Source organism: Calliphora vicina, chromosome 2 (genome assembly GCF_958450345.1).
Source record: "Calliphora vicina chromosome 2, idCalVici1.1, whole genome shotgun sequence".
NCBI classification, from domain to species: Eukaryota; Metazoa; Arthropoda; class Insecta; order Diptera; family Calliphoridae; genus Calliphora; species Calliphora vicina.
The window spans coordinates 22,943,203-22,958,554 of NC_088781.1; the positions used below are offsets into that span (position 1 = coordinate 22,943,203).

General features: G+C 28.9%; 1 protein-coding gene across 2 annotated transcripts in view; it reads right to left on the minus strand.

Moving 5' to 3' along the window:
* Positions 1 to 6,474: 6,474 nt before the first annotated feature.
* LOC135951205 (uncharacterized) overlaps positions 6,475 to 15,352 on the minus strand; it is a 155,844-nt gene continuing 146,966 nt past the window's right edge. For both annotated transcript variants that reach the window (XM_065500810.1, XM_065500811.1), the window contains one exon: positions 6,475 to 7,159. In XM_065500810.1, the coding sequence (XP_065356882.1) occupies positions 6,995 to 7,159 (165 nt within the window). In that variant the 3' untranslated portion in view covers positions 6,475 to 6,994. The remainder of the gene's footprint in view (positions 7,160 to 15,352) is intronic.

The window sequence follows — 15,352 nt, forward strand, 5'->3', positions numbered from 1 at the left end:
GAAATCAATTTTCTGAAGACCCCAGATATCTTCGGGATGCAAATCTTCAATAATTCTGTTAGACGTGCTATCGACAAATTTCCTTTTTAAAATCAACAAAATCGGTCCACAAATGGCTGAGATATGGGCAAAAAACCAGGACAAGCTCGATTTTTTACCTATATCTAGATTACTAAGTCATTAATATAGACAACATGGATATCTAATGATAGATATTTCGAAGACCTTTGCAACGACGTTTATAAGACCATATTAAGTTGGACATATAAAAGGTCAAAATCGAACAAAATATTTTTTAAACCGAATTTTTTTTTCACCCAAAAATTTAAATTTAAATAAGTAAAAAAAAAATTATTTAAATAACAATGCGAAAGAAAAATTTCCAAAAAATTTAAAAAACAACTGGTAAAAAATGTTGTTTATCTAAAAATATTTAAAATTTGTATTTTAAGATATAATTTGGTGAAGGGTATATAAGATTCAGCACAACCGAATATAGCTCTCTTACTTGGTATTTTTTAATTTTATTGATAGATCTAGTTATTAAAAAAAGAATAAACAAAACTTATACAGTTTGTTTTGTGTTTGTCCAAGTAATTCGATATTTACCAACTATCCATTTATTCAATATTTCAATATTTTTATGGAAAATAAAAATAAAACTACAAAGTACTATATTTGCCATATTTTGCAAATAAGTTCTTTGATTATTTCTTTACCTAAAAAATGTCCAGCTTGCGTACTTGCCCCATTTTTTGCAAGAGCTAACATTTTGAAAAAAGACTTGGTTCCAAAAATGTGTTGCATGCATTTTTGGGCAAATTATGAAACTGTGAAATTCCATTGGATATACCTTCCTTTACGGATTGTGAACAATATTTAAAAAAAAAAATTCAAAATAAATTTAAAAAAAAAACAAATATTTTTTGAAATACAGTGGAGTCGGGTTAGAGTGAACACTAACTGGATAGTATGAACACACAAATTTTTACATTGGAGACTCTAAAAAAAGAAGATCGCCTACCTCTATAGAGTGAACTTTAGTTTTTTTTTGCAAAAGAATTTAAAATCAAAAGTTTTTATTTGTTATTTTTTGTCTACAGGCAGTTTTGACTCTCATTAGTATTTTTATACCACTTAAACTAAGTTTCATTATTTTTTTACACACATTTTTTATACAACACCGTTATTTCTGTTTTGGTTTTTCTGAGATTTTTGAATTTTTTTGACCCTACTATTTGTATAGCTATATAAACCCAAAAAAATCTTTCAATAAAAGTTTAGCAAGAAATAATTAAAGATATGGACAATAGAGTGGGAGTTACAGTTCTAGCAAATAAATTTGGTGTAGCAAAGTCCACAATATGTGGCATTAAAAACTATAAAGTACAATTATACCACAATAAAAGTGCTATAAATAAAAAAAACTTTGCGAAAAGCGGAATGTCCCATTGACTTTTAAAGCAGCGATGTAAAAATTTACGTATCAGTGGAGAAATGCTTAAAGCAAAATAAAAGAAAATACACGAGCAGTTACACGAGCAGTTACACGATCAGGAGGATTCAATGCAAACGCAGGCTTCAAGGGTATAAAGCAGCAACTCAAGCTGTTCAACTTTTTGGAAATATCATAGTTTTACAAATTTCGTGATTTACCAGTACAAAAAGCAAAAGTACATGTACAAAACAAGCAACCATTAATGATTTATTTGTTCCTTTATAAAAATATAATAAAATGTACATTTTTGACATAAAATTTTTTTATTATTTTTTCAGTCTCGATTAAGTGAATTTATTGGATAAAGTGAACATGCCTTGCATTAATTGGTTCAGTCTATCCCGACCCCACTGTATTTTACAAAAAATTTAAAAATAAAATTATAAATTTCTTTTTTTTTATAAAAAGAAACATAAAAATTTAAAAATTTTTGAAAAATATTTTATTCTACTTCCCATAAAATTGATTTTTTCACAAATTTCAACTCATAAAAGGAGTAGACCCATTTTCAAACACTCATTTCATAGATTGATCAATTATACTGTGTGTAATTTTTTAAGTCATGGAAATGTAACCATATACGGACACCACTTCGTGATAAAAGACCAAAAAAAAGACACGTGTCTCCCAGTTTTGCCCAAAGTCATGCACTTTTTTATGGGCTCAAAGGATTTTACAAACATATATGCAAAAACGTGTACATGTGAACCTTAAGCTAAAATGTAAACAAAGCAATGCGTGTTTGTCCAATTTGTTGCTGTAAATTAAATAATAGAAACAATTAAACAGTATTGATTTCGCTCTGTTTTAAGTGAGAGTTGTTATAGAAAACAAAGAAGAAGACTTTAGTAATTCAAAGTCACTTAAAAACTTTTGAAGGTGTTTTTTGTTTGTTTTCTAACTCCCATATGCATAATTTAAATTTATCAAAGGTTTATAAAACAAAATTTCCATTCAAAATGTGTTTTATAAACCTTTGACAAATTTAAAAACTGTTTATGCATTATGAATCAATGAAGTTTAATAAAAAAAAATGGGAAGGGTCGGAACAAATGGTGAGTCACCTCCCATATAAATTAAATAGTTATTTCTAACTATTTTGTGAACTATAATTGCTAGATTCTTTAAACTTAGTCTAAATGGCTCATTTATTATTTTGCATAGTTTCGCAGAAATTGTTCGGGATTGGAATAGTGGGCGTGGCCCTATACAAAGTAAATAATTAATTTTGAATATCTGTAGAACTATAATTGTAAAAGTGTTTAAGCTTTTTACGAATTAATTTCTTATTACTGTGCTTAGTTTATCTGCATATAGACGTAATTAGATTAGAGGGCGTAGCACCTCCCATACAGAGTAAATATTGATTTCGAATATCTGTGGAACCAAAATGGGAGGGGCCGGAAAAGGAGGTGAATCACCTTCCATACAAAGTAATGACTGCAAGGTTATACAAACTTTGTCCTCATAGCTCTCTTACCATTTTACAGAGATTGTCTGAAAATGGTCAATTTATTACCATTCTACGGAGGTTAGCTAAAAACGAATTTATTCCTGATACCTGTGCAAAGTTTAGCTAAGCGTGATCGGCGTATTCCCTTATAAAGGAAAGTTAAAGTAAAGCTTGATATGAGTTATTTTTTTACACAAAAGATTTAAAAATGGGTGGATCAGAACAGTGTAGTAGTATCTCCCATACCAAATTAGTTAGTTATATTTTGCATGTGTTATTTTCATACCTTTGTACGTAGTTAGGTTGTATCAGAAATCATTAATATTTTTTAATTTTACTAGGGTAGGGGTAGCGAAGTGCACCGTGTTATGCTAGTAATAATAAAGCTGCCTAAAAGTATGCTTTAGTTTATAATAATTTAATAGATTATGGCCCAAAACACTTAATTCCTAAGATTGTTCTTACTTACTTATATTGACCTACCTAAACGGTGTTAAAAATCTTTCCTAGGAAGTTCATATGTTCTAGAAAGTTGTTTATTGAGATCTTAGGTACATTTTTGTAGTTGATTGTTTTCTTGAATTTTGAACGCTTTGCTGCCTATGGACCTGAACAGGGAAAAAAGATAAAAAAAATCGATTTTTTTAAATTTTTTTGCGATTTTGATCTTGAAGATGAAGTTGCACTGTGTAGTTGAATCTTAGATTTTTCAAAATTCTCCTAAATATTCCCTACAATCCACTGTAACTCACTTAAATATCAATACAAAACTAAATTTTTGCCATTATTGGCCTCGAGCTTCTTTTTTTTATTATTTATTTTGCATTGAAATGTGTGTGTGTACGGTTTTTTATTAAAAACTTTTTTTTGTTCCACAAATACATGTAGAAAAGTGCAATTTGCATTTATTCGTTTGGAGTAGTTTGAACTTACAATCCAATAGTTGTTTGTTCTTGTATTTAGGTTTTTACACCTAGATTTTTTTATTTTTTTGTATTACAGCAACAAAAACTACACTTATTCAGTATTCAATTCATTTAACCATAAAATCTAGGGTTTTGTTCATGTCCGGTTAAAAAAAAAAAAAAGTTCAGCTAAAGTTTTTTGCATTCAGCATTGTTTTAACAGCCTCTAAATAGATTTATGGTATTTATTGAGTGGTGGATGGTAAATTATGTAGTTTTGTAAAGTTTTTGTTCTGTAATACTTTGACAAGTACGGGTATTTATAAAATTTACCAAGTATATTGCAATTAGTTTGAATTTAGTTACATACAAGTACAAATGTACTGTCTAGTGAACTGTAAGTTATAATGAATTAATGATTGCATTGTAATGAATAATGTTGTACTGAATATTAAGATAATAAAGTAAGTTTTTGTTATTTAGATTAGTTTTAATGCAATCAATTCGTATGTTTTCAAAGCAAGGTGGTGAACAGCCTGTATCTAACCTTGTGTTCAAAGAAACTGGTCATAAATTTCAATTTTTGGAAGCTTATGTCATTATCGAAGTAGTAGTTTAGCAGATACGGATTTATTTTTTCCAATCGACCCCACTGTGCACCACTTTAACATCTTACTTAAACTGTCTCATTTCGAAAAAGTATGGTCCAATGATTCTCTGCTTAAATTGACCACATAATATTTTGCAGTTCTAAAATAAGATTTAACTGCTACTCGTAAAAGCATTTTTTATGGAAAACAAATTTTTAACATAATAAATTTCTGTTTAATTCATCATTAATTGTAATGAATTCATTTAAAAACAAGCATATTAATTTATTTATGTAACATGCACAAAATGTATTCTCTTAACAGGTTAATTAAGTTGGGCAATTTGTTGTAGTTTTTTCTGTTTTGTAAATTTATTTATTATATTATTTGTTTAATGCAGCAAAATATATTTGCGAACATTTTTGCAACTAATTAATTTTTATGTCATTTTGTTTGAGGTGCATAAATATTTGAAATGCAGTCATACAAATAACTGCAAAAATATGTGAATGAACATTTAAAGGAGTCAGAGTTTTCAAATTTATTTATAAGTAAAGAAGACAGAATCTTTAAAGGTAATATTAAGCACTCATGAGGGAAAAAATAGAAAAATATCCTGATTTTACACAACTTTTACAGTTACTAATGAAAATTATACAAAAGCCTAAAAGTATGCTGCACTATTAAATAATATTGCACTCATGAGAGAAAGTATAGAAGAATACTATGATTTTACAGTTACTAATGAAAATTTTCCTCAAGCCTAAAAGTATGCTGTACTTAATAAACAGTTTGTGTAAATAGCTGTATTGTTTAAAAACTCTCAACTGATGATCTCATTTGCTATAGAATTTGATAAGAATTTGAAAATTTAAATGAATTTCTTGAACTTTTCATTTGTTTTTGACATATTTTTATAGTTGAAACTGTGAACTGCCCAAATCTATTAATCAATTTCAATTAATTGATATGAAATAGCAAAAAAAATTCTTTTGATCTGTATCAATATCCAATTACAAAACCATATGGATTGCACTTCAAACAAATGAAATCATGCAAAAAAAATTTAAATAAAATTAAACACAACCTGACAACATATGATGGTACTAAGATTTAATTTAATGTTAATTGAAATGTATTTATTTAATAAATAATAAAACAAAAGCAAACAAAAAAAACCAAAAGTAAAAATTCCATTCAACAAGCAAGTTGAAGAAATGTCTGTCATTGCATATTTTTATAATATGGAATGTGTGTGACATTTTGTCAGTATTTCTTTTAAATTATATGAAATTTATTTCAATATTATTTTAAAACTGCATTGAAAATTGAACTCATAAAGGAGGAAAATATATTTTTTGCTTGCCTGCTTTCTTTCCCAGTTACAACAAAACTTTATCCTTTTCTTTAAAATGTTTGTAAGGCAAAAAAAATATACTATAAACACACCCCATTATGAACAATTTTCTGGTAAAATTTTCAAAAGAAAAACTTTGTTTTTTCACCCTTTCAATGTTTTTATCTGTAAACAAAACAAAAAGTAAGAAAAAATAAACAAAATTGTCGTTAAGTAGAAGAAACGGGGGAAATGTATGAAATAATGAATATTATCTTAGAAGAAAAATAAATGTTGTGAAAAAGAAACGAGCTTAAAGTAGCAATAAAGCGCTAGGTTTAAGAAACAACAAGAAATTTAATGTTGAAACTGAAATCGGTTGGGGCCATAAAAATGGGGAAAATTTTCAAAAATTAAACAAAGCAACTCCTCAATACTTTTAATAACATTTATTTGAATGTAGGTATTTTAGCTGGTAAAATAGTATAAAATAAATATTGACATAATTCCACTTAGCTGCTTTTGCCTCTAAAAAGATGATATAAAGTCTTAAATCTTTCACAAATTACTAGTTCAACTCAAATAACATTCCCCTAAATACCTTAATTTATTATAAATTTCAGATTTAATCACTATTTATTTCAAACCATTTAAATCCCTTCAATTATTTATTTAATAAAACACTGATACTGTATAATTTTCTGCAATTTTATTTTCCTTAAAATTTCAACAAATATTTATTTAATTATTATGTTAAGCTCTGTGATTTTATTATTCATAACAATAGTTGTTCTTTTGCAAATTGCCTTTTTTTGTCATATAACACTAAAGTAAACAATTTATTTGTTTGCTAATAAATAATTTATTATTTATTAAACAAGTTAATGAATTTTAATTTGTGTTAAAGATAAACAAACAAAAAATTTACAAATATTATTTATTTTATATTATCTGCAACATATTTTTTCTTTTAACTTAATTATCAATTTCAATTTGTTACAATGTAATTTGAATTTTATTTTATTACATTTTAATTTAGTTTAAATTCATATATTTTTTTGTAATATCACTCTCGCCTGGCTTCCATAAATATTTTTATTTTTTTTATCTAAAAATTTGTATGCCGGCATAGTTTTTTTATTTTATTATTTATTTAATTTAAAAAAAATGTTTGTTCATTTTATTATTTAATTTTGTTGTTTAAATTGAAAATCATGTGGCATCATCTTTGTCATTTTGTTCGTCCTGTATACTTTTGCCATTTCCATTGGCCTGTTTGGTTTGATTATCCTCTGTGCCATTGCTGCTTGCACTATTTACGGTTAATTTGGAATTATTTAGCTCAGTTTCTTCGGGTATACGAACTTGGTCTTGATCCTAAAAAAATAAAGAACAACATTTATATTAATATTTATTGGTGTTTAAAGCATAGGTTGCGTATAATAAACAATTTCAATTAATATATTAAGTATACGTAGTGTAATTTATACTTTTTACTTAAAATAAATAAATAAACGTGCATCAAAGGTTTATAATTTTTACAAACCAGGCTGGAGTGTTTGTAATTCTCACTCAGTCTAAAGTTTTATTTGTATAATAACATTAACTTTCCTTAAGCATTTAGAAAAAGGTTTTATAGACTAGACATAGACTAGACATAGACTAGACATAGACTAGACATAGACTAGACATAGACTAGACATAGACTAGACATAGACTAGACATAGACTAGACATAGACTAGACATAGACTAGACATAGACTAGACATAGACTAGACATAGACTAGACATAGACTAGACATAGACTAGACATAGACTAGACATAGACTAGACATAGACTAGACATAGACTAGACATAGACTAGACATAGACTAGACATAGACTAGACATAGACTAGACATAGACTAGACATAGACTAGACATAGACTAGACATAGACTAGACATAGACTAGACATAGACTAGACATAGACTAGACATAGACTAGACATAGACTAGACATAGACTAGACATAGACTAGACATAGACTAGACATAGACTAGACATAGACTAGACATAGACTAGACATAGACTAGACATAGACTAGACATAGACTAGACATAGACTAGACATAGACTAGACATAGACTAGACATAGACTAGACATAGACTAGACATAGACTAGACATAGACTAGACATAGACTAGACATAGACTAGACATAGACTAGACATAGACTAGACATAGACTAGACATAGACTAGACATAGACTAGACATAGACTAGACATAGACTAGACATAGACTAGACATAGACTAGACATAGACTAGACATAGACTAGACATAGACTAGACATAGACTAGACATAGACTAGACATAGACTAGACATAGACTAGACATAGACTAGACATAGACTAGACATAGACTAGACATAGACTAGACATAGACTAGACATAGACTAGACATAGACTAGACATAGACTAGACATAGACTAGACATAGACTAGACATAGACTAGACATAGACTAGACATAGACTAGACATAGACTAGACATAGACTAGACATAGACTAGACATAGACTAGACATAGACTAGACATAGACTAGACATAGACTAGACATAGACTAGACATAGACTAGACATAGACTAGACATAGACTAGACATAGACTAGACATAGACTAGACATAGACTAGACATAGACTAGACATAGACTAGACATAGACTAGACATAGACTAGACATAGACTAGACATAGACTAGACATAGACTAGACATAGACTAGACATAGACTAGACATAGACTAGACATAGACTAGACATAGACTAGACATAGACTAGACATAGACTAGACATAGACTAGACATAGACTAGACATAGACTAGACATAGACTAGACATAGACTAGACATAGACTAGACATAGACTAGACATAGACTAGACATAGACTAGACATAGACTAGACATAGACTAGACATAGACTAGACATAGACTAGACATAGACTAGACATAGACTAGACATAGACTAGACATAGACTAGACATAGACTAGACATAGACTAGACATAGACTAGACATAGACTAGACATAGACTAGACATAGACTAGACATAGACTAGACATAGACTAGACATAGACTAGACATAGACTAGACATAGACTAGACATAGACTAGACATAGACTAGACATAGACTAGACATAGACTAGACATAGACTAGACATAGACTAGACATAGACTAGACATAGACTAGACATAGACTAGACATAGACTAGACATAGACTAGACATAGACTAGACATAGACTAGACATAGACTAGACATAGACTAGACATAGACTAGACATAGACTAGACATAGACTAGACATAGACTAGACATAGACTAGACATAGACTAGACATAGACTAGACATAGACTAGACATAGACTAGACATAGACTAGACATAGACTAGACATAGACTAGACATAGACTAGACATAGACTAGACATAGACTAGACATAGACTAGACATAGACTAGACATAGACTAGACATAGACTAGACATAGACTAGACATAGACTAGACATAGACTAGACATAGACTAGACATAGACTAGACATAGACTAGACATAGACTAGACATAGACTAGACATAGACTAGACATAGACTAGACATAGACTAGACATAGACTAGACATAGACTAGACATAGACTAGACATAGACTAGACATAGACTAGACATAGACTAGACATAGACTAGACATAGACTAGACATAGACTAGACATAGACTAGACATAGACTAGACATAGACTAGACATAGACTAGACATAGACTAGACATAGACTAGACATAGACTAGACATAGACTAGACATAGACTAGACATAGACTAGACATAGACTAGACATAGACTAGACATAGACTAGACATAGACTAGACATAGACTAGACATAGACTAGACATAGACTAGACATAGACTAGACATAGACTAGACATAGACTAGACATAGACTAGACATAGACTAGACATAGACTAGACATAGACTAGACATAGACTAGACATAGACTAGACATAGACTAGACATAGACTAGACATAGACTAGACATAGACTAGACATAGACTACGAAATTAACTCTATAATTTAAAATATTGGCCCTCTTTAATTTCTTCTATTTACCACTCCTGTTTTCCATACAAAAAAACTGGATAAACACACCAAAAAAAGCAAAAACCCAAAATAAAATTCAATGTGAAAATGAGATTTTCCACCAACACAAATACTTGTTTCCTCAATTGTTTTCCTTTTGTTCTTTCAAACCATTTTGTTTTTGTTTTTCGCTCTGCTGGATTCTGTTTGTGTTTTTTTTTTCCTTAGTTTTTATTTTTTACCATCACAAGATGTTTTTCTTATATTTTCAAACGATTTTTGATTTTTTTATTTTTTGCAGCCCTCCAACAAACAACTATGAAATGTATTGAATGAAGTGTGGATTTGGATGTTTACTTTACCAGCCCCTCAAACTTCCTTTCAGCGTGGCTGACAGTGTAAGTAGTGCCATGTAAGACAGGGTGCTGATGACGTTGGTGCTGTTGGTGGTTTATTCCAAATGTTTTAAATAAAATAAAAAGTTCATTCGTTTTTTTTCCGTACTTTATTTTCGTTTAGTTTTCTTGTGAATTAAATTGTTTTCTTATGGGTAAATGGTACAGTATGCAAAATCACTAATCTCACAACATATTTTGGTGAACCTGTATTTAATTGTAAAAATATTTATAAAAAAAAGTTTATTCGCAACACAATCATCCATCAGCATTCGTAAATTTTCGTACTATCACATGACAGTGCAATTGTCATATTGCTGATTTTGTCCTGCTGACATTTCCTCAAATGTAGCAAAAGGTCGGATAAAAAACTGTTTTACAGTTAAACTGAATATGAATAACTAAGCCAGCGTGTTTACACTTCTGTCATCTTTATAAAGTGCCAAGAATAAACGAAAAAAAAAAACAAACAAAAACAAAGGAAGAGCAACAAAAATATTGAAGCAAAATTTTCAGTAAACAATATTATAAAAATAATAAAATTTATTTTTGTTTTTTATTTTTATTTATATTGTTGCTACGACTGTTAGTAAATCTTGGTTGCTGTTATTTTTTATTTTTTTTTTCTTCCATTTTTTCTTAGTATTTTGTAGAGATTTTGTTTTTCTTATGCTTTTGATTTTATAAAGAAAATTGTTTTGTTTATCAAAAGGAAATTTTGCACAACAGAAAAAACTGTATGTACAAAGAAAACAAACAGAAAAAAACAACAAAAGTAAACGAAATTGAAAAAGTTCAATAACAAGTTTTTAGATTATCTAATTTCTATAAATATTGTAAATTGTATGTACAGAGGAGATATTTACATGTGAGAAATCTATATGCAGTAATACACAAGTATAGTTGGAGTTAGAAATATTCGTACAGCTGAATATTAAGAAATGTTATAAAAAATATTTTTATTTGAGAATTTATCAGGATTCATATCATACGAATTGAAGCCGAGAGACCTTGAAAGACGATTTTACATGATGTTTAAGCGCTATAAAAGAAAATCAATTTTGCAGTGAATCATTACTTGCGATGAAAAATGGATCCATTTCAATAACCCGAAGCGTAAGCCAATCAGATGATTCGACACCAATGCCAAATATTCATGGCGCTAAGGTATTTCTCTGTATTTGAAATCTGACAAGGAAACCTATGCCGAATGCATCTGATTCGTTTGAACCACACACTGGTATAAAAATGTCCAGAATATGAATCCGTAATATTCCCATAAGACAGCACTCGCCCACATGATGCAATACCAGTTAAAAAGAATTTAGAATGAAGTGGTTGGGAAGTTTTTGCTAATCCGCTTTAGAGCCCAGGCCATGCCCGTCCGACTACTATTTGTTTAGATCTATGCACAACGCTCTTTATGTGATACGCTTCACATTGAAACAGAGTATCTTATATAGTCTTGATTCGTTCTTGCCCTCAAAAGATACTTTGAATAAATTTATGTTGTACAGATGCTTCAAAATAAAATCTAAAATAAGTTAATATTAGATTTTTCTATTTAAATTTTTTTTACATCAATCGTGGCTTTATTTGTTGTAAAATTTATACTCCAATCATGGCTTTTTTCAAACTTAAATTTTTACTCTCTTTCTATACTTCAGTTTTTACTTCAGTCATTGCTCTTTCTAAGCTTTAATATTTACTTCAAGTATGACTCTTTATATACTTCAATTCATTAATGGGTCATTCTATACTTAATCGTTGCTCTTTCTATTCTTCATTACTACATCAAGCCTTAATTACTACATCAAGCGTGGCTTTTTCTATTCTTCAATTTTAACTTCACTGGTGGCTCATTCTATACTTATTTGTTTTACTTCATCCATGGCTTTATCTCTACTTCAATTGCGGCTCTTTACATTCTTCATTTTTTACTTAAATCATTGCTTTTAATATTAACCGTGGCTCTTTCTATTCTTCAGTTCATACATCAATCTTGACTCTTTCTATTCTTAAATTTTTTTTTTTAAACGCGGTTCTTTCTATCCTCGAATTTTGACGTTAATCGTGGCTGTTTACATTCATCAATTTTTACATTAATCGTGGCTCCTTACATTCTTCAATTTTTACGTCAATCATTGCATTTCTATACTCTTTCCATTCTTCAATCATTGCTCTTTCCATCCTTTAATTTTTACTTCAATCGTGTCACATTATATTCTTCAATTTTTTCTTCAGTCGTGGATCTTTCTATACTTATATTTTTACTTCACTCTTGGCTCTTTCTATACTTAAGTTTTTATTTTCTTTAGTTCAGTTTTTACTTCAATCGTTGCTTCTTTTTTCAATTTATACTTTAATCGTGTCTTTTTTGAACCTCATTATTCATTTCAACAGTGACTTCTTACAGCACCTGAGTTAGAATCAATTGAATCCGTCTAAAGTGCTTCTTCTGCTAGAAACCTTGAATGTATCTTTAAATTTCAATTATATCTGCATTGTAACACATAAAGAATTCAAATATTTGTATAATAAATCAACAACATTTTACTGCTTTATTTCCATTAATTTTATAGCATACAACATTTAAAAATTTTAATTTATACCCTTCAATAAATTCGGCTGTGCCGAATCTTATATACCCTTCAATAAATTATACTTTAAAATACAAATTTTTAAATATTTTTAGGTAAAAAAAATTTAAAAATTTTTAAAAAAAAATTTATTTAAAATTTTTTTCTTTTCGAAATTTTTTTTATTAATTTTTTTTTAATTTATAATAGAAAAAAAAATTATGCCAAAAAATTTTTTTTTTGTTAAAAAAAATTCGGGTTAAACAATATTTTTCCCAATTTTGCCCCATTGTAGGTCCAAATTACTATATATAGCCTTATATACATCGTTGCAATGGACTTTTAAATATCTATCATTAGATATTCATATTGTCTATATTAATGACTTAGGCCAAAAATCGAGGTTGTCCCGGTGTTTTCCTTATATATCAGCCGATTTTCTCGATTCTAAATAGCAACGGAGCCGGGAGAATTCCCGATTGATGTACCAATCATGTTTTTAAGGTATTGGGGGGCTACGGAGAGTTGATTTCAACATACAGACGGACATGGCTATATCGACTTCGGTCGATCCGCAGAGAAAAAATATAATTGGGCATGGTTACTGTAACCATTTAAATAGTGTTACAAGATTTTTAACAATATTATAGTCATAGTAACTATTTACATGATTGTGGTAACCATAATATGGTTAATTTATAATTCACATGATTGTAGCAACCATATATATGGTTACAGTAATCAAATATATGTTTGTGGCAACCATATTTATGATGAATAATTTTATTATATGTTGTTCTCGGATTATGATAAGCCTTAAGCCGAGAGCAACATAATATGATAATGATAAGTCCTTCATCATATGAATGGTTCTCACAAACATATATTTGTTTACTGTAACCATATATATGGTTGCTACAATCATGTGAATCGTAAATTAACCATATTATGGTTACCACAATCATGTAAATGGTTACTGTGACTATAATATAGTTAAAAAACTTGTAACAATATTGAAATGGTTACAGTAACCATGCCCAACTATATTTTTTCTCTGCGTGTATCTTGCAAATAAAATATTCAAAGATACGTATACTTTTACTATTGAGTGTTATTGCTAGTTATTTCCCATCTTAGTTGTTTTTATATACTTTTGTAATTGTTATTAAGATTTAATACTTCCTGACAACTTAAGCAAAGATATTGGAAAATTGATAAGCAGAGTGGAAATTTTAGAATGTTTATATTTAGGAAGAAGACATTTTAAAGCATATTTTAAGAGTTTTTAGGATACATTTAACATTTCATAATTATATGAAATAAAAATTTAAACTTTATATGTAATTTAAAAGTTATGCACAATTAACTATGCAAAATTTTATAAAGCTTTTTCAATATTTAAAACATCGTGGATCATAAAGCCAATAATTTCATAAACACTTTGAATATATAATATCTCTGGTAAATTTCATTGAAATCGCATATGAAAAATACGAAAATAACCAGTCCAATTATGATTAAAATTTCCCTTTTCTTCTTCAAATTCAATGTTCAAAATAAGAAAAGATAAAAAGCTCTCGAGGAATTTTTATTCAAAATTGGACTAAACAATTTTCTGACCGTTTTTCTACGAATTCTCCCAGCTGAAACTATAACGGTGCCGTAATTGTAATATTTAATTTAACATATGAATTAAATAATACGTATACGTTACAGTGTACAATGATAGTGTTTTATTGGACAATTGATATAAAAACTAAAAACAACTGATCCAAACATACCAAATTTTGAAAATCAAGAGACCAGAAATCAATTTATGAGAATAATGTTTAAATAGGAATAATATGACAGTGCAACAGTGAAAAAAACACACGATCATGACTATATAGGTTCGACTCTACTACCAAAGGTTAGCAAAACCCTATACTCAGATTGTCCATTTTGGTGACCGATTTTTTTTATGGTCCCCCAAAGTTTCTGAAAATCAGTTGGGCCTCTAAAATCAGTTTTTGGTTAACAGCTAATTCAGACTTTGTGATAGCTAAGATTCCGCCAAATAAATTTTGTTAACATTTTTTTTTTTTTAAAAATAGCTTTTTCGTGCACTTTTGTTTAAAAAATATGGGAAGAAACATTTTTTTTTTTACTTATTTTAGAATAACTTCCAGGGTCTCCTAACTTTCACTAACAATATTTAGCAAAGTTGTAGCTACGGTAAAGCTGAACAACTCTTAATATCAATGCATTCTGAACGTATCTAGTCACTCTAAATAGCACATAAAGATCACTTTGTACCTTAACAATTTTCGTTTTTACTATTTTTTTACACTAAAAAAAAGATTTTTTGTTAAGATAGTATGATCAAGTCCACACTTCTATGTTGTGCTGTATTATTTACTTGGCTGAGGTGTTCGGAATGGGGATCTGTGAGTGGACCCTCAATGTCACACATTTAAAAAAAAATCGCCAAAAAGCCATTTATGATCCGAATGAGCTGAAATTTAAAATT